Raw genomic sequence first — 19703 nt, forward strand, 5'->3', positions numbered from 1 at the left:
GCCCAGGCCCAGTCATTACTGCCAGGAAATCTCCCTGCTTCGTCTCGGGCCTGTGGGCCTAGGGCTGCAAGTAACCTTTTGGCTGAATCTAAAACACTACCCCACCACATCAGAGGGATGAGAACCCTTCTGACCTTCTTATCCTTCTTGCTTCTTTGGCTTTATCCATCGTTTTGTCTCTACCTCTGTGTGTGCTGCTGTTTGCTACAGCAGACTGACCTCACCCACTGTCCCCCCTCCACTCCCCCCCCTCGGTGACTTCTGCACAATAAGCAACATCTGGTTCTCATTTCTAAAAACCAAAACAACATGAGGGGGCGGGAGGAAGAGGAGGGGGAGCAAGAGAGAGGAGAGAGATGAGTGGAGAGGAGAGAGAGATCCTGGCTGTTTCACACATAATTCTCAATTTTTCCAAAGGAGACGTTAAATTGGGTGAAATGTGTGGAAAACTGAAATTGGGTGTGAGAAGTAAGACGTTCATTCCAAGCCATTGTTCAAATGCTTTACAATTCTCACTTGGGAGAGAAAAGTGAGAGAAACAGTCTGAGAGACTTTGTATTCACCTTCAAAATACTTTGTTCTTCTTACACATTAGATGTCCTCCGTTAAAAATGCTCATTGTTCATGGCATAGAATTAGAATGGCTTGATTATAATTCTATGGTTCACCCAGTGACACAACAAATAGCCACACCTAACAGTCAACACTCAAGTGGAGCTGAGCAGTCCTTGGTCCAGCACCATGGAAAAGAAAGGAGGGGAAAATAAAGCTTAATCTCCATAGAAAAGAATCTGCAACTCAGCGGCTAGTATGCCTTAATTACAGTGGTACTTTGCTGAGATCGGCAAGAAGACCTGAGAGAGAGAGAGAGAGAGAGATAGGGCAAGGGAGAGAGCGCCTAAGAGAGAGAGAGGGAGAGAAAGAAAGAAAGAAAGGGAAAGAGCGCCTGAGAGAGAGAAAGAGCGGGCAAGAGAGGGCAAGAGAGGGCAAGAGAGGGAGAGCCTGAGCAAGAGAGAAGGCAGGAGAGAGGGAGAGAATGGGAGAGAGGAAAGAATGAGAGAGGAGAGGTAGAGAGAAAGGTTGAGAGACACTGAACACTTGGTAACCTTACCTCACTTTCTAAACACATACTGTTGGTTAGTCAAGGTCGCTCTAAAATTACAGCCGATTTTACAAATACAAAGTATGCTTAAATATAACGTGGGCAGTCTAATACTCTATCCCTTTTGAACACACACACACACACACACACACACACACACACACACGCCCATAAGCAGAAAGAGCAAGAAAACATTTGACCGCGCATCACTGAGCCTAGTTTCTAGTCTCCTGTATAAGAGGGGCATTGGTCGGACATTAAATGGGAAACTTTTGCAACAGAGTGGCTGACACACACACACACACACGGGAGAGTAGCTGACACAGTGAGATGCCTGTGGGATCACTTCAGAGATGGTAAATCTGCCGTTCCTATAGGAACAGTCTCTTAGTTAATCATCTTTCCAGACAACAGGCAGTCAGCAGCGTGGGACACACACTCTGTCCCATAACACACTTTCTCCTGTGTCTACGTGTGTGTGTGTGTGTGTGTGTGTGTGTGTGTGTGTGTGTGTGTGGAACACACAGGAATGCAAAGTTCTTTAATTGCAGCCTTACACAGCACTTCATTAGCAGACTGATTCACACCCACATACACAATGGAACGTTTATATAACACAGTGAAGTCACAAGGGGGCAGTGTAAAGTTACCAGCAGCAGTAATACCACATATACATATAGCTTAAGCACATTGCAACAGATTTGCTTATAAGACAAAGGTGTCCCTAAAACATTGCATCTAGTTAAGCAGAGCTTCTGCTCATAGCCTATATGTGTGCAGATAACACACACACACACACACACACACACACACACACACACACACACACACACACACACACACAATTTAACTTTTCTGTTTGCCAAACCCTCCCACTCTTCACCAGACCACACAGCACTCCTTCTAGCTGTACTGGAGACAAAATGGCGGCGAAACCCGACTATTGACCTAAACTGGTGAAATACTGCATTCTAGTGGAGGAAGGATGACATTGAGGGAGTGAAATACAGTTGAAGTCGGAAGTTTACATTCACTTAGGTTGGAGTCATTAAAACTCGTTTTTCAACCACTCCACAAATTTCATGTTTACAAACTATAGTTTTGGAAAGTCGGTTAGGACATCTACTTTGTGCACGACACAAGTCATTTTTCCAACAATTGTTTACAGACAGATTATTTGACTTATAATTCACTGTATCACAATTCCAGTGGGTCAGAAGTTTACATACACTAAGTTGACTGTGCCTTTAAACAGCTTGGAAAATTCCCCAAAATGATGTCACGGCTTTTGAAACTTCTGAAAGGGTAATTGACATAATTTGAGTCAATTGGAGGTGTACCTGTGGATGTATTTCAAGGCCTACCTTCAAACTCAGTGCCTCTTCGTTTGACATCATGGGAAAATCAAAAGAAATCAGCCAAGACTTCAGAAAATAAAATTGTAGACCTCCACAAGTCTGGAGGTACCACGTTTATCTGTACAAACAATAGTACGCAAGTGTAAACACCATGGGACCCCGCTGCCGTCATACCGCTCAGGAAGGAGACGAATTCTATCTCCTAGAGATGACCGTACTTTGGTGCGAAAAGTGCAAATCAATCCCAGAATAACAGCAAAGGACCTTGTGAAGATGCTGGAGGAAAAAGGTACAAAAGTATCTATATCCACAGTAAAACGAGTCCTATATCGGCATAACCTGAAAGGCCGCTCAGCAAGGAAGAAGCCACTGCTCCAAAACCGCCATAAAATAGCCAGACTATGGTTTGCAACTGCACATGGGGACAAAGATCGTACTTTTTGGAGAAATGTCCTCTGGTCTGATGAAACAAAAATAGAACTGTTTGGCCATAATGACCATCGTTACGTTTGGAGGATAAAGGGGGATGCTTGCAAGCCGAAGAACACCATCCCAACCGTGAAGCACGGGGGTGGCAGCATCATGTTGTGGGGGTGCTTTGTTACAGGACGGACTGGTGCACTTCAGAAAATAGATGGCATCATGAGGGAGGAAAATTATGTGGATATATTGAAGCAACATCTCAAGACATCAGTCAGGAAGTTAAAGCTTGGTCGCAAATGGGTCTTCCAAATGGACAATGACCCCAAGCATACTTCCAAAGTTGTGACAAAATGGCTTAAGGACAACAAAGTCAAGGTATTGGAGTGGCCATCACAAAGCCCTGACCTCAATCCTATAGAAAATATGTGGGTACAACTGAAAAAGTGTGTGTGAGCAAGGAGGCCTACAAACCTGACTCAGTTACACCAGCTCTGTCAGGAGGAATGGGCCAAAATTCACCCAACTTATTCTGGGAAGCTTGTGGAAGGCTACACGAAATGTTTGACCCAAGTTAAACAATTTAAAGGCAATGCTACCAAATACTAATTGAGTGTATGTAAACTTCTGACCCACTGGGAATGTGTTGAAAGAAATAAAATATGAAATAAATTATTCTCTCTACTATTATTCTGACATTTCACATTCTTAAAATAAAGTGGTGATCCTAACTGACCTAAGACAGGGAATGTTTACTAGGATTAAATGTCAGGAATTGTGAAACACTGAGTTTAAATGTATTTGGCTAAGGTGTATGTAAACTTCTGACTTCAACTGTATATTACTCCACTGTTAAAACCTTTACCAACCATGTTCCTAATATCTGTTCATACATAAGTTCAAGAACAAATAGGAAAGTAGATTAACAGTAAGTTGTGGATATACATTAAAGTTTATTTTTGGAAAACATTGAAAAGGGCAAAATAAGTACAACAAACAATAACAGCAAGACAAAGCCATACACCAACTCCACCATTTTGTTAATAAGTAATGTAAGCTAGAATGGAAAATATGATTTCTTATTTATTTTTCTTCAATAAAAGGTTCCCTTTGGGTTTTAGCAGAAGAGATTTATTGCGTTCCGCCATCCTTTTAGCTTCTTCCCGTTTCTCCCTCCACACTTCCATCCCTTTATCCACCTCAGAGCTTAGACTCACTATACGTCTCTGGAGAGAGAAAATAAAACGAAGGGAAGGGATAATAAAAGAAACAGATGGAGGAGTAGAGTTGCATCAAAAGGAGAGGATGTTCAAGAGCATACAATATATTGCTGACACAACTAAACTCAGCAAAAAAAGAAATGTCCCTTTTTCAGGACCCTGTCTTTGAAAGATAATTCGTAAATATCCAAATAATGTCACAGATCTTCATTGTAAAGGGTTTAAACACTGTTTCCCATGTTTGTTCAATGAACCATAAACAATTAATGAACATGCACCTGTGGAACGGTCGTTAAGACACTAACAGCTTACAGACGGTAGGCAATTAAGGTCACAGCTATGAAAACTTAGGACACTAAAGAGGCCTTTCTACTGACTCTGAAAAACACCAAAAGAAAGATGCCTAGGGTCCCTGATTATCTGCATGAATGTGCCTTAGGCGTGCTGCAAGGAGGCATGAGCACTGCAGATGTGGCCAGGGCAATAAATTGCAATATCCGTACTGTGAGACGCCTAAGACAGCGCTACAGGGAGACAGGACGGACAGCTGATCGTCTTCGCAGTGGCAGACCACGTGTAACAACACCTGCACAGGATCGGTACATCCGAACATCACACCTGCGGGACAGGTACAGGATGGCAACAACAACTGCCCGAGTTACACCAGGAACGCACAATCCCTCCATCAGTGCTCAGACTGTCCGCAATAGGCTGAGAGACTGGACTGAGGGCTTGTAGGCCTGTTGTAAGGCAGGTCCTCACCAGACAACCCCGGCAACAACGTCACCTATGGGTACAAACCCACCATCGCTGGACCAGACAGGACTGGGGAAAAGTGCTCTACACTGACGAGTCGCGGTTTTGTCTCACCAGGGGTGATGGTCGGATTCACGTTTATCGTCGAAGGAATGAGCGTTACACCGAGGCCTGTACTCTGGAGCGGGATCGATTTGGAGGTGGAGGGTCCGTCATGGTCTGGGGCGGTGTGTCACAGCATCATCGGACTGAAATTGTTGTCATTGCAGGCAATCTCAACGCTGTGCGTTACAGGGAACACATCCTCCTTCCTCATGTGGTACCCTTCCTGCAGGCTAATCCTGACATGACCCTCCAGCATGACAATGCCACCAGCCATACTGCTCGTTCTGTGCGTGATTTCCTGCAAGACAGGAATGTCAATGTTCTGCCATGGCCAGGGAAGAGCCCGGATCTCAATCCCATTGAGCACGTCTGGGACCTGTTGGATCGGAGGGTGAGGGGCTAGGGTCATTCCCCCCCAGAAATGTCCGGGAACTTGCAGGTGCCTTGGTGTAAGAATGGGGTATCATCTCACAGCAAGAACTGGCAAATCTGGTGCAGTCCATGACGAGGAGATGCACTGCAGTACTTAATGCAGCTGGTGGCCACACCAGATACTGACTGTTACTTTTTACTCCCCTTTGTTCAGGGACACATTACTCAATTTCTGTTATGTTAGTCACATGTCTATAGAACTTGTTCAGTTTATGTCTCAGTTATTGAATCTTATGTTCATACAAATATTTACACATGTTAAGTTTGCTGAAAATAAATGCTGTTGACAGTGAGAGGACGTTTCTTTTTTTGCTGAGTTTACATACAAACTTTTTGGGAGGTAATATGAAGGGGGAAAAAGGGTGAAGGACAACATAATAGAAGGTACTGACTGCTAACGTCTCTCTCTCCTGTTTTCTCCTCAGCTGTCCTTTCAGTGGGGGTGCCGACCGGCCATCTGTGTGTAAAAAACACACACACAAATCATAACCCCAAAAACCACATGAACATAACGTGTACAAACAAAACACACAAACGACACACACAGCATCCACCAGCTCCATTGACCGACCATACATTATGTTCCTGCAATACATTAAAATGAATGCTCCAATCGTGAACTTGCCTGCAAAGGACCAGTCAGGGAAATCTGTCAGGGGGCCATACTCTGTTCCACTGCGGGCAAGACCATTTCTGCGGACAAAGCCAAGTGGAATTGTAAAAAAGTATATTAACAGTCAACACAGCCGTAATATCTACAATTGTGGGTGTTTCATTTTGTCTTAACAGTTTCTGTCTTTTAGAGCTTACTCTGTCCTCCACTTGATTCCAGCCTGTGCCCCACAAGTCGTAGTAAAACAACGACTGGAATGCCTCAAAGCTGAAAACAGACCAGGAATTCAGTTCATTTAGCTAGGCTGTCTACCTTGTGTTTCTGAATCTGACATTGATTGAGCAGCTCACGTACAACAACAAAAAACATAATTTAAGAGAACAATGCATTCGTTAGAAATATCTGATGACAGGGCTATCAAAGACTAACATGTGTTACACAATACAATTTGACAGACATGTAGTTCATTCTGAATCAGTCAGGTCCACTGACCAATAAAGTTGTCTAGCTAGCTTGCCATTTTTAAAAATCTAGGGTAGCCATCTATCTATCTATCTATCTATCTATCTATCTATCTATCTATCTATCTATCTATCTATCTATCTAAAGATCAAACGCAGTCTTGTAAACTGGAAACCGGATACTATTTACATTTCAGAAGGAAATTACCATTAGGTTGAATGAAAATGACAAGTAATTGTAAATAACCTCACCTGTACAACACAATGTCCTAAAGGGCGCCGCCATGTTGAATTTTCATGTGAGGATTGTTTTGACCACTAGTAGTGCTCAAGATAGGGCAAACAGGTGGTGGAGTTGGAAAGAAAGTAGTAACAGGCAGCAACGTGCGATGTTACATGTGTTACATTATAATAACAAAGATCACGCTCTATTAGACAATGATGATGTGGACTTCAGGTGGTGGTGGTGGTGATAATGATCATACACTTACAAAATCAAATGTGAGGTCTGAATTGGTTGTGGTGAAGTCGTATTTTATAATCATAAAATTACACACTTTTATTAGATTTTACTATTATGCCAAAACACCAAATTATAATATTGTATTTACACCTTAATTATACGTCAATATTTAAAAAGTATAATTACACGCACAATTTGTCATCATATAAAATGTTTTGTCCAACCAAAGTTCATGTCATAATTTTGAATCATATTTTCCCGTGCTCCAGCTGCTCTTTACACTGAGTAAGCCATTAAGTATTTTTCTGTGAACTTTACAGACAAGTCCCCACTCGCCGACAGTGATTGCTCTCGTCAACTCAAGCGAGCGGGAACCAGGCACACGCCGCAGCCAGTGCGTTTCAGTTTAAACTACTGCAAAGCCAATGAAAGCGTCTAAGGGAGAAAAGACGGGGCTTCGGGGTAGGCAAAATCAGCCTGCCCAAAGTAGGCCATATTTAAACAAAATTGTTTCACAAAGATACGATTCATGTTATGGGTTAATGTCACCAAAAACGACTCAGATCGCGTTGAAATGTATGACACTTGTTTACTTTGTATCGTCCTTGGAGAACACGTACATGCCGGAAAAAAAATCATAGCGCCGTGTCTCTAGCGAATGTCCTTCCGCACATTCCACAGAATGGGAGCACAATAAAGTAGTACCCAAATTTGGACCATCATGGCCGATTACACATATTCTAGTCACGTAGGCCTATACCAAAGTCATATTTCAACTGTGTCAGGTCTTGACAACAAGCAATATATTCCTTTCTGCCTCAGGCACGACATATTTGTGTGTGGTTGATAAGGCCTGGGGCAAACAACATACCTGAGACAGGTATTTGAGAGGTCATAATTGTGTAATAAGTCATTAACCCACCCATGTGAAAAATCTGAACGCAATGACTTATGATTGTAATTGAGTATAAATTATGCTCTTGAAAGGTTTTATCCACAATTCCACATTCATTCCTATTTAAGCCCCCACTGAATATAAGGCATACCCTCTTATTTGGTTTATACCGAATAACTAGGAAAAACAAGATTATATCTTTTGAATAATTAGGAAAAACAACATTATGTTTTTTGATGTGTCTGTCACCCAAATTTAGTGGACTCTGCAATGGCGTTGTTCACCCACTGGGAAGTTTGCGTATGAACGACGAAATATTTTTGGCACGTTATCCATTCGCGATTGCTGGCAGAAAGGTGTTCCGGCCCGAAGGGAAAAAACAAGCCAGTGGCTGATAAAGGAAAAAGAGGGGGAGGTAAGTTATTTGGGGGAAAGAAAGAAAGAAAGAAACGAAGTAGTTGTAGGCTGTGACACATTTGCGGAATGGATTAACGCTAGTCTACTTTTACGGTACATTTGGTTTGGCAACGGTCAGTAGAGTTTATTAAGGCAGCATGAGTTCCGTTCTCAAATTTATCCGCATATTCTTGTAGTAAAATTATTTGAAAACGGAATGTGAGCAATTAATACATTCTCGAAACATCGAATGCTTTATGTTTTCGTTTGATCCGTTTTTTTTTCTTCCTCTCGCGTTTTTATATGCATTTTCAATATCATGTTTCTGTCAAAGTGAATAGAAGAGTTTGGACACGCAACATTTTATACAGAAACTGACTTATTTTCCTCCTTCCACTGGTCCCCACTAGCCCGACGAGTTATTCTTCCAAAAAGCTTTGCCGTGGAAAATCGTGCGGAAAGGAACTTCACTGGACTACATTTGGCTTTAAAAAAAAACTAGTTCAAAGGGGAATGCTTCTTCATTAAAAGGACCCAAAATAAGAGCATTTAAGTTTATATTGGTGCCAGTTGCGTGGGAAACAACGAATAGCAGAAAAAAACTCATCTTTACGTGACCAGTAGGCAACAAGTCTAACCTAATATAATGGACCGTTTCGTCACACAGAAGACATGCAGGTGTGGGGCTACCTAGTCTCAAACGAGACCGACAACAACAACTTCAGCTTCATGAAAGTGACCTAAAAATACATTTTTTTGATCAGTCTTTATCTCCAACATTGTCAGAACAATAGAAGTAGTCCACTACTAACTCGATGGATTCACGTGCGTTACCTTCTACCTGTCTGCCTGTAGTCTCCACAGCCAAGACACGATGACTCTCAACACTGTTGTCCAAACATGATTATATCGTCATGTGATCCTCCAAAAATGTCTTAATCGTCTTATTTAACGTCTGTTTTTATTTATTGTATATGTACATATAGTCTACATAGGTCTGTCCGTTGGTTGTTCTAATTTGGGGGGTATTTGTTTAGCATATAGATTGCAAGGGTCATTTCAACTACTGTAGTTCAACTGTACTGTAGACATGCTTGAGTATTAATGTATTTCCAACTCACACACTGTATTTATTGAGTACATTAACTTATATAACATAGTGGTTTGTTAACAGCATTTAATTTAATTAGATTATTCAGAGTTTTAGACGACCAGGTTAGGCATTACAATGGACCGACTTGGAAGTAAGTTATTGGAGAAGTTAAAACTGACTGACTCAGGGAGTGTGAAATTCGCCAGTTCTAAAAAGAAAAACGAGTTGGTCAACAACACCAACAATAACAGCAATGGGAACACCAGTAGTGGACTACCACCAACCCTGAGCACTGCAACCTCCTCACCATCAACACCTGGCCAGTTCTCTCTCACCTCTCCAACCTCAACGGAGGCATGCAGACCGGCCAGTGGCAGAGGTGGGAATGGACTGGGAGAGAGAGTCTCCGCTACCCAGCACCTCTCCCCCTCTACAACCTCCATCGCCGCCCAAACTGCTGACTGCGAACATCAACCCTACTCCCTCTCGACTCTCGCCCCCCTCCGGCGGCGGTCGCCCCAGCAGCGTGCCTCCTGCTACCTGGGGGAGGGCGTTGACATCCAGATGAGGCGTGAGTCAGGCCTGGGGGACTGTGACCCAGCTGGGTCCAAGGCCTCGCTGAACCAGCGCCGCTACTCTCTGGAGCTCCAGCAGCTGGTCCGACGCCAGCAGCTCCTCTCCCAGCCTCCTCTGTCCCACTCCTCTGGCCCCCCTCCGGCGTACCCCACCTCCTCCACCTCCTCGGGTTACGGCTCCGCTCCCCGTGGCGGCGCAATGGCCGAGCTGCACTACCTCCCCGAGCCAGAGCGCCACAAACGCCTCTCCCTCCAGGAGGCGCTGTTCTACAAGCGGCTGAGCACCGGAGGGGAACTCTGGGAGAGCACCAGGCCGGCCTCACTCTCTCACCCCCCACACCGGCCCTCTGAGATGAGTGGAGGAGGAGGGGTGGGTGGAGGTTTCCTCTTCCCCCCAGGCCCGGCACTGAGCCCCTGCTCGTCCTTCAGTCTCCAAGAGTCGGTGCTGGTCAGTCCCAGGTCCAGCTTTGCCTCCAGTACCGCCAGCGGTGGAAGCCCCATGGGCAGCCGCTGTAGCAGCAACCGCACCAGCGGAATCAGCCTGGGCTACGACACCCGCTACTCCGCCTCCGCCGCCATGGCACCGCAGCTGCAGTTCTCCTCCCTGCACGCAGGGGGCTCCACCGGTGGACAGGGATACACAGTCTCAGGCAGGGCCGGGGCACAGTCTGGGTCAGGAGGCTGGCAGGACTACCTGGACGGGGTCTCCTCACCTGGAGGAACAGGGGTTCAGGACAGCCGGCATTCGTACCCGCCTGCGGTGGGTAGCCCGGCAGCAGCCTGTTACCGGGCTGGGCCCGAGTGGTGGGATGAGAGGGGAGCAGGAGCAGCCCGAGGGGAGGAGACTGGCGTGGGCGCTGGCGGGGAACGTGCGCGCTACTCGGACCTCCCGGGGACCCGCTACCAAGAGGAACTGACGCGCCTGTTGCTAAGAGATGCAGCACTGGAGGGGGAGGGGCTACACCTGGGTGGGCTGATGCTCAAAGAACATGCCAAGGCCCTCAGCAAGCCGGCGACGCTCGTCAACACAGCTACGGCTGCCGGACCAATCAAAGCCCAGGAGGAGCCAGGAACGGGGAGGGAGGCGTTGTCTGAGAATCGCCAGGAGTTCTTTGGTGAGATCATCAACCACATTTATTTATTTTTTAATGAAAGGATTGGATAGATGAATGGATGGATAGACAGATTGGATAGATGAAAGACAGAAGGATGGATGGTGCCTCGATACCTGCAGGGACTTGCATGTCCTACCTACCTACATACCTCCCACACAAGCAAAGGGAAAGAAACACATTGGTCATCAGTGGGCTAGCTAAGGCAGAGGCCTATTCAGACAAGTAGAGTTGCTAGGCTATCCACATCAGACAGAAAGGAGAAGAGAGGGACGCAGAGATCAATTGATGAGGAGTAATTATCATAGTTGAAATGCAAAAATACACACATCAAAGACTGTCTGTGCAACAGTCACTCAGCCATAATGTAAAGCAGTAAATCACATTGGGAGACTCTAGGTATACCACGGTTTTTAGGTAGAGTTAAGCAAAGACATTGTACCGTACGGCAGGGGTTCTCAAAGTGGGGTCCGCCAGATAAAACAATATATACATTTATTTTTATGAATGTTACTAACAACAAAAGACTAAACTACATTTGGTCAAGGATCCGTTGAATAAGTTTAGTGTAATACAATGTAATATTTTTAACCCTGGGCAACATGAGCCTGGGAGGCTCACAGGGATATTGGTATCCACAGCACTCTACAAATGATCCATACTTCCAATGCACTGTAATTTAAGCTTTAAAACGGAAAAGTTTTCTTTCTGCCCCATTACAAAAATGTGTAAAGTTGCAGGAAATTAGCTTTAAAACTGAAAAATTCTCTTAGATCCCAAGAGGCAGGCCTTTAAAATGCTCCTTGCCAGGCCTGAGACTTGGTACATCCAGCCATACACTGCCAAAGCCATAGTAAAACTCCTTGTGTGCTATTTTAATCTCCCTCGAGTGTTTCTGATTATGAGGACTTCCCTGATGAATTGGCTATCACAAAAGGGGCCCCCAAAACGTTTGAGAACCCCTCCCATAGAGGGCAGAGGAAGTGTAGCTATACATACACACTGAACTGCAAAGCTTAGTTCTGCTGCAATGTTCAGACAAATTACATGGTAGCGATAAACACAGCCGCTGACCATTAGTATGAGTCATAGAGAAGATTACAGCTTTGGACCGGCAGTATGTGTGTCGTGTGGCAGGGTGTGTGTGTTCGGAGTGACTCCAGGCCATTATAATATGCATTGTGTGGGACGCGAGTCGTGCGTGTGCTGGTGTGTTACCCTGGCTTGGCGTGCGCAGCGGAGGTGTGCTATAGCCTGTTTTTCTGCTCTCATATGTGAGCCCTCAGGGGATGTGATCTGTACTGTACTACCACCTCCTCTCACTGTGGCAGCTCAGCTAGGCTCAGAGCTGTTAACACTACAGAGGCCCTAACTGGAGCTCAGAACAAGAGGGTGTTTTAAGAAGGGCCAGGAGTTGTTCCCTAGGCAGGTGACCAGAAAAAAACCGAGTCCTAATTTTGAGCGTTGACTTTTGTGTCTGGCCTGGAAGTATCTTGTTGGTTTCAAGTTTTATTAGTCATATGTACAGGATACAGTATGTTTACTGAGTGTGTGTGTGTAACGAGTGATGTTTGGCTAAGGCCAAGACGTTTTCTTGACGAGGTGACTTCACCAGGAAAGAATGTGGTCCCATGTCTTGATGAGTAATGGTTGTTCATTGTGTTGTGTTGCAGGTACATGTGTGACGTATAGTAAGGGGTATTTATTGTGTTGATTGTGTTGCAGGTACATGTGTGAAGTGTGGGAAAGGTGTGTATGGAGCGGATAATGCTTGCCAGGCTCTGGACAGCCTCTATCACACACGCTGCTTCACCTGTGTGTCCTGTGGTGAGTTGAACACACACACACACCTCTAGTTGACTGGCTGATTGAACAACAGCTGAATGGTTAAACTGATATTTCACGCAAATTACACATTGGTTCCTTATCCTGTAAGCAGTCTATGGAGAAGGCATGACAGCAATTCATGCTTTGGTTTAGTTTCCCGGGCACTGTTTCCACATGCTAACGTTTTAGCTTTTGTGGCACAAATCCAATTCAAGTCATAGGACTGATATTAGCATGTTTCACAAATCATGTCCAGATCATCCAAAAGTATCTCAAATTGATTGAGAAGCACAACAAAGTCACTTAAAGATGAGCGAAAATTGCTAACATCGGTCCCATGACTTGAATGGGAATGGTGCAACAAATGCTCAAATTATAGCATGTGGAAACTAAACCAAAGCATGGATTGCTGTCGTACCTTGTCCATAGACTGCATACAGGGTAAGGAAACCAATGTAATTTTGTAATTTGGGTGAACGTTCCGTTTAACTCATAGCGGATATGAAACATTCCAAGCCAACTGCATCATCAAATGTAATTTGTCAAATGCGCCAAATACAAACAAGTGTAGACCTTACAGTGAACTGCTTACTTACAAGCCCTTAACCAACAATGTCGTTTTCAGAAAAAAAAAAATATATATATATACACAAAATTAAAGAGCAGCATTAAAATAACAGTAGCGAGGCTATATACAGGGGGTACCGGTACAGAGTCAATGTGCGGGGGCACCGGTTAATTGAGGTAATATGTACATGTAGGTAGAGATAGTGACTATGCATAGAAAATAAACAGAGTAGCAGCAGTGTAAAAGAGGGTGGGGGGGACAATGCAAATAGTCTGGGTAGCCATTTGATTAGCTGTTCAGGAGTCTTATGGCTTGGGGGTAGAAGCTGTTTAGAAGCCTCTTGGACCTAGACTTGGCGCTCCGGAACCGCTTGCCGTGCGGGAGCAGAGAGAACAGTCTATGGCTAGGGTGGCTGGAGTCTTTGACCATTTTTAAGGTCTTCCTCTGACACCGCCTGGTATAGACGTCATGGATGGCAGGAAGCTTGGCCCCAGTGATGTACTGGGCCATTCACACTACTCTCTGTAGTGCCTTGCGGTCAGAGGCCAAGCAGTTGGTAGACATTTTTGAGGATGTGAGGACCCATGCCAAATCTTTTCAGTCTCCTGAGGGGGAATAGCCTTTGTCGTGCCATCTTCACGCCTGTCTTGGTGTGTTTGGACCATGAAGCTCTGAACCTGCTTCACTACAGCCCCGTCGATGAGAATGGGGGCATGCTCGGTCCCCCTTTTCCTGTAGTCCACAATCATCTCCTTTGTCTTGATCACGTTGAGGGAGAGGTTGTTGTCCTGGCACCACATGGCCAGGTCTCTGACCTCCCTATAGGCTGTCTCATCGTTGTCGGTGATCAGGTCTACCACTGTTGTGTCGTCGGCAAACTTAATGATGGTGTTGGAGTCGTGTTTGGCCACGCAGTAGTGGGTGAACAGGGAGTACAGGAGGGGACTGAGAACGCACCCCTGAGGGGCCCCTGTGTTGAGGATCAGTGTGGCGGATGTTGTTACCTACCCTTACCACCTGGGGGCGGCCCGTCAGGAAGTCCAGGATCCAGTTGCAGGGGGAGGTGTTTAGTCCCAGGGTCCTTAGTTTAGTGATGAGCTTTGAGGTGGTGTTGAACGCTGAGCTGTAGTCAATGAACAGCATTCTCACATAGGTGTTCCTTTTATCCAGGTGGGAAAGGGCAGTGGAGTGCAATAGAGATTGCATCATCTGTGGATCTGTTGGGGCCGTATGCAAATTAGAGTGGGTCTAGGGTTTGTTGGTGATATGATAAACTCAGTTTGAACAATCATGCCACTCCATGAATGTGTTTGCACTTAATGACACACGGATGTATTTTTATGTGATTGAGTAGCGTTTTAAATACCGGTAATATCACAGGGGACACGGTACATAGAGCAAGGAAAACATCTGGGTAATCCTGGCCTCCCTCTGTTCCTGTGCGGTCATTCATGTTTCCCTCTCTGTTAGGTCGCACCCTGAGAAACAAGGACTTTTACAACGTCAATGGCTCTGTGTACTGTAAAGAGGATTACATGGTAAGAGGGCAAGGCCAAAGATTCTCTCTCTCTTTCAGTTCCATTCCTAGATATCAGTTGATTACATTTCTAAACAATGGCCTCCTAGACATTACAGTAAATTGCGTTAAAGTTTTAAATAGTACTTTTCTGTGGTGTGATATAAAATCATATCTGAAATGTTCTCTCTTCTCTCCATACTTGTCAGTTCTCAGGGTTCCAGGCTGCAGCAGAGAAATGCAGTGTGTGTGGCCACCTTATCCTGGAACAGGTGTGTGTGTGTGTGTGTGTGTGTGTGTCTGTGTGCGTCAGCGACTCCTCAACATTCAAGCCCGTATATTTGTTTTATCATGACCATAAAAAAAGGAAAATGCTTCTGACCATGACCACATTTTCTAACCTTGTTTTCAAAAATCCTTTCTTCACATTCCCCCATCTGTTTCGTCCATCAGATCCTCCAGGCAATGGGGAACCCGTACCACCCCGGCTGTTTCCGCTGTGTGGTGTGTTCCAAAGCCCTGGACGGAGTTCCCTTCACCGTCGACCACCTCAGCAACATCTACTGTGTTTCGGACTACAACAGGTGAGGCTGGGTGTTTTCACTAGGTCAAACCGAGGCATTGATATACAGATGGGGGGGGGGGGGTCGAGATTCATTCAATTGTCAAGTTGTTTAAGGTCAAAGGATAATACTCTGTTTATCACACAGTCTGTTAGGTTTGTACATTAGTAGTACATTACATTACTAGGTCTGCATGTGGTTCTATTCTGCAATTGGAACTCTTGTTGCCCCGCAGAACGTTTGCTCCTAAATGTGCTGCCTGCTTACAACCCATCTTACCTGCTGAGGTGAGTGTCTCTTGTTGTTTCATTCAATGTGTTTTTTTGTTGTTTGTTGCGTATCATGCCACTCAAATGTCCAACTACACTATTTATGCAAAAGTATGTGGACCCCCCCTTAAAATTTGTGGATTCGGCTATTTCAGCCACACCCTTTGCTGACGGGTGTATAAAATCTAGCACACAGTCATGCAATCTCCATAGACAAACATTGGGAGTAGAGCTGCCCCAGTCAACTTTAAGTGCTGTTATTGTGAAGTGGAAACGTCTAGGAGCAACAAAGGCTCAGCCGCAAAGTGGTAGGCCACACGAGGCCGAGCAGCCGCACACAAGCCTAAGATCACCATGCGCAATGCCAAGCGATGGCTGGAGTGGTGTAAAGCTCGCTGCCATTGGACTCTGGACCAGTGGAAACGCGTTCTCTGGAGTGATGAATCACGCTTCACCATCTGGCAGTCCGTTGGATGAATCTGGGTTTGGCGGATGCCAGGAAAACGCTACCTGCCCCAATGCATAGCGCCAACTGTAAAGTTTGGAGGAGGAATAATGGTCTAGGGGCTATTTTTCATGGTTCGGGCTAGGCCCATTAGTTCCAGTGAAAGGAAATCTTAAAGCTACAGCATACAATGACATTGTAGACGATCCTGTGCATCCAACTTTGTGGCAACAGTTTGGGGAAGGCCCTTTCCTGTTTCAGCATGACAATGCCCGCATGCACAAAGCGAGATCCACACAAATGGTTTGTCGAGATCGGTGTGGAAGAACTTGACTGGCCTGCACAGAGCTGACCTCAACACCACCGAACACCTTTGGGATGAATTGAAGCACCGACTACGAGCCAGGCCTAATCGCACAACCTCTCTAATGCTCTGGTGGCTGAATGGAATCAAGTCCCTGCAGCAAAGTTCCAACATCTAGTGGAAAGCCTTCCCAGAAGAGTAGAGGCTGTTATAGCGGCAAAGGGGGGACCAACTCCATATTAATGCCCGGGATTTTGGAATGAGACGTTCAACTAGCACGTGTCCACATACTTTTGGCCATGATTGTGGTGCACTAATCTCACCACTGCTGTTTTGTTACAGGGCAGCGAGGAGATACTCCGGGTGATGTCTATGAACAACGATTATCACTTTGAGTGCTACCACTGTGAGGTTAGTATGGCCTTCATCTAATAATAACAACACCTACTACTACATGTGGTCAGTCTGTACCAGTGTTCATTGAGAGTGAGCAGGCTTTTTTTCCAGCTCAGCAATAACACACCTGATTCAACTAGTCTAGGGAATGATAGTTTAATCAGGTGTGATAACTGTACTGGGACAATACCCAGAACATCCTGCGAGTCACTGGGACTAGGGTTGAAAAACACTGACCATAGTAGTGTACTGTTACTGTATGTACTTTATGAAGAATTATACCTGAACTCAGATCAGAAGTAATGTTCTCTCCATGTCTGTTTCATTCCTCAGGAATGTGGGAAGCAGCTCTCGGATCAGCAGGGCTCCCAGTGCTTCCCTCTGGACTCTCATCTCCTCTGCCATTCATGTCACATGACCCGGGTGTGCGCCTCATAACATTTCCCCTCACAACATAACTGAGGAAGGAACTCTATGCATAAAAAGCATTCCATTTCTTTCCACATTCCCTTTTCTTTCTCACACTCATACAAACTCTTTCTTTCTCTCTACTGCACACCAAGATATGGGTTTGCTCTGATGTTCGAATTTCCTTTTACTCAAGAGACAAGCTCACACATGAAAATGCTGGTATAAGATGTATTTTATTTTCCATTTTGGTCCTGAGTTTGACACGATAGCACCAATGTCTTAGATCCAGGGATGGGTTGGTTACTTTCTAAATGTAATCCATTAGTTATCTGTCAAATTGTAGTTAGTAACATAACTTTTGGATTACCCAAACTCAGTAACGTAATCTGATTAGTTTGTTACTTTTAGATTACTTCCCCTCAAGTGGCACCCTGCCTCCATTTTGGTAAAACGCTGAGGGATGGCCCTGGCCAAATGGAACCACTCTAAGATTAATAGACAGAGCAATGGATGCAAGGACTAACCATTCTCCAATGTTTGTATACAATATATTTTTTTTTAAATACCCATGTTTGAGGCTATAGTGTTTGTAAATAATGTTTACAAACATTGGAGAAAAACAAGTTTACAGTATTTTGGGTTATCATGGGTGTGATAGTTGAACTAACGCATGAGCCATTTAAGTTATATTCTTAAAGAATCAATGGGTATATACAGTATCATTAATTTATTAGTCCAAAAATTGAGGTAGCAACTACAGATTTACCCTTCAAAAGTGCGCAAGTCCGTTAGGCCTATGGATAATTGTTTTATGAACACTAATTAGATTGAGCAATAAAAGCCCTATCCGTGGTCTTAAATTAAACTTGTTTTTGACAGTATTGAGCACAATACCGCGGAGGAGTTTAGAAGGTAAGAACTCCCTCAAACTTGTATTCCATAAACTGGGATCCGCAGTATGCAACAGTTACAAGAGCGCATTTTTCACTGGCTACCCACTGGTCGCAAAAACTGATTGACAGGCAGTTTCAACGTTTTCAGTTCAACCATTATTGTGTTAAAATACACATACATTTGTAAAGCCATCAACAACGACCACAATCCGTACGGCGCAAATAGCTAAATGAGAGAGCTGCAGTGTGATTCACAATAATGTAGATAGATATCAATAAGTAATATTCGTATCGCCCGTAGGCTAAACCACTGCTCTCGTCCTTACCTCCAAGCATTTATTAAAGTTGAATAATCTTTGACTGCTGACAGCAGTCGCAACATTGGACTGTAGCCTACAAAGCCTATTCCTTCTCTTTTCCCGCGATCCATCAAACATTTGTTACGTCGTCATAGTGGCCTCTGATTTGTGGTCAGACTCGTTTAGGCGGATTAAATTTGCGCCTTATTTCAATTATGATTTGAATGTCATTGAGAAAACAAAAGGTGTCAAATATTTTTTGTTGTTGCAAACAGCCTTTCTGAATTTAAAAGACTAGAAGTAATAAGCTTGCTGGTAATTTAACGGATTCGTTTTTGTAATCCGTTACACCCCAACCCGGTTTAGATCAAACCCCTGTATGTATGTATATGACCGGGGGCAAGTTCATTAAGGCACACACGTTTGGCGGAAGATGAAAATAAGTATTTCTTTCTGGACAAGTTGAGCATGTTCTTCAGTTGTGTGCCTACTGAACACCACGAGTCCTGCCGTTCCGCAGACCATCACTGTACCAGACTGGGAGAAGAATATAGCCGGGTCCAAGATCAGTTTATGCGGTCTTGCCAACTGTTATGGTAATTGTCACGGCATTGTTTGACATATCTGGGACCAGGCTAATACTACGGTTTTGTTTTTACCACCCGACCGTGTGCTACAGAAGGGATTTATCGATCTGGTTAACCTGTTTTTGTATTTAACCATCACTAGCAAACAATTTGCACTTAAAATTTGACTTGTTTACCCGTAAGATATTTTGTAAGTGTTTCTTCTTGTAAAAGTAAAATAATGACATTCCTGTATCGGTTGTAATTAATAAATATTTTTCTTTGTGTGTTCAACTTTTGAGGTAGTCTTTATTGCAGTTACAATCTTTTGCCAGAAGGTGGAAATCAAACCTTGTATTCGGGATATCCATGCAGGTGTATATATATATATAAATAATACACACAAGTTCGAGTCCAGGCTCTGCCGCGACCGGGAGACCTATGGGGCAGCGCACAATTGGCCCAGCGTCGTCCAGGTTCGGGGAGGGTTTGGCTGTCAGGGATGTCCTTGTCCCATCGCGCACTAGCGACTCCTGTGGCGGGCCGGGCGCAGTGCACGCTGACACGGTGGCCAGGTGTATGGTGTTTCCTCCGACATATTGGTGCGGCTGGTTTCCGGGTTAAGCGAGCAGTGTGTCAAGAAGC

General features: G+C 44.7%; 2 protein-coding genes across 3 annotated transcripts; one reads left to right on the top strand and one right to left on the bottom strand.

The window, feature by feature from the left end:
* Positions 1–3813: 3813 nt before the first annotated feature.
* LOC115198397 (39S ribosomal protein L52, mitochondrial) lies at positions 3814–6991 on the bottom strand. Its single transcript, XM_029760303.1, has 5 exons — positions 6720–6991; positions 6204–6273; positions 6019–6086; positions 5786–5850; positions 3814–4106 (listed from the first exon to the last, which is right to left on the bottom strand). The coding sequence occupies exons 1-5, from the start codon at positions 6751–6753 to the stop codon at positions 3960–3962; spliced, it is 384 nt and encodes a 127-aa protein (XP_029616163.1). The 5' UTR covers positions 6754–6991; the 3' UTR covers positions 3814–3959.
* A 1117-nt stretch (positions 6992–8108) lies between these two features.
* Positions 8109–19352, top strand: LOC115198399 (LIM domain-containing protein ajuba-like). 2 transcript variants are annotated; one of them, XM_029760305.1, is made up of 9 exons: positions 8109–8240; positions 8632–11004; positions 12727–12828; positions 14867–14934; positions 15122–15184; positions 15366–15496; positions 15711–15762; positions 16836–16904; positions 17223–19352. In XM_029760305.1, the coding sequence occupies exons 2-9, from the start codon at positions 9450–9452 to the stop codon at positions 17325–17327; spliced, it is 2145 nt and encodes a 714-aa protein (XP_029616165.1). In that variant the 5' UTR covers positions 8109–8240; positions 8632–9449; the 3' UTR covers positions 17328–19352. The 2 variants fall into 2 exon arrangements, with proteins under 2 accessions (XP_029616165.1, XP_029616164.1); XM_029760304.1 differs by having other exon boundaries at positions 8109–11004.
* The last annotated feature ends 351 nt before the right edge of the window (positions 19353–19703 follow it).

This window comes from Salmo trutta, chromosome 8, assembly GCF_901001165.1.
Source record: "Salmo trutta chromosome 8, fSalTru1.1, whole genome shotgun sequence".
NCBI classification, from domain to species: Eukaryota; Metazoa; Chordata; class Actinopteri; order Salmoniformes; family Salmonidae; genus Salmo; species Salmo trutta.

Bases quoted from the DNA above. Each gene is read 5' to 3' on its own strand.
- LOC115198399 (XM_029760304.1), top strand. From the start codon at position 9,450: ATGGACCGACTTGGAAGTAAGTTATTGGAGAAGTTAAAACTGACTGAC. The intron at 15,497-15,710 runs GTGAGGCTGGGT...GTTGCCCCGCAG, and splicing joins TGTGTTTCGGACTACAACAG to AACGTTTGCTCCTAAATGTG. The intron at 15,763-16,835 runs GTGAGTGTCTCT...GTTTTGTTACAG, and splicing joins AACCCATCTTACCTGCTGAG to GGCAGCGAGGAGATACTCCG.
- LOC115198397 (XM_029760303.1), bottom strand. From the start codon at position 6,753: ATGGCGGCGCCCTTTAGGACATTGTGTTGTACAG. The intron at 6,274-6,719 runs GTGAGGTTATTT...GTCTGTTTTCAG, and splicing joins TAGGACATTGTGTTGTACAG to CTTTGAGGCATTCCAGTCGT. The intron at 5,851-6,018 runs GCAAGTTCACGA...TTTTACACACAG, and splicing joins CCCTGACTGGTCCTTTGCAG to ATGGCCGGTCGGCACCCCCA.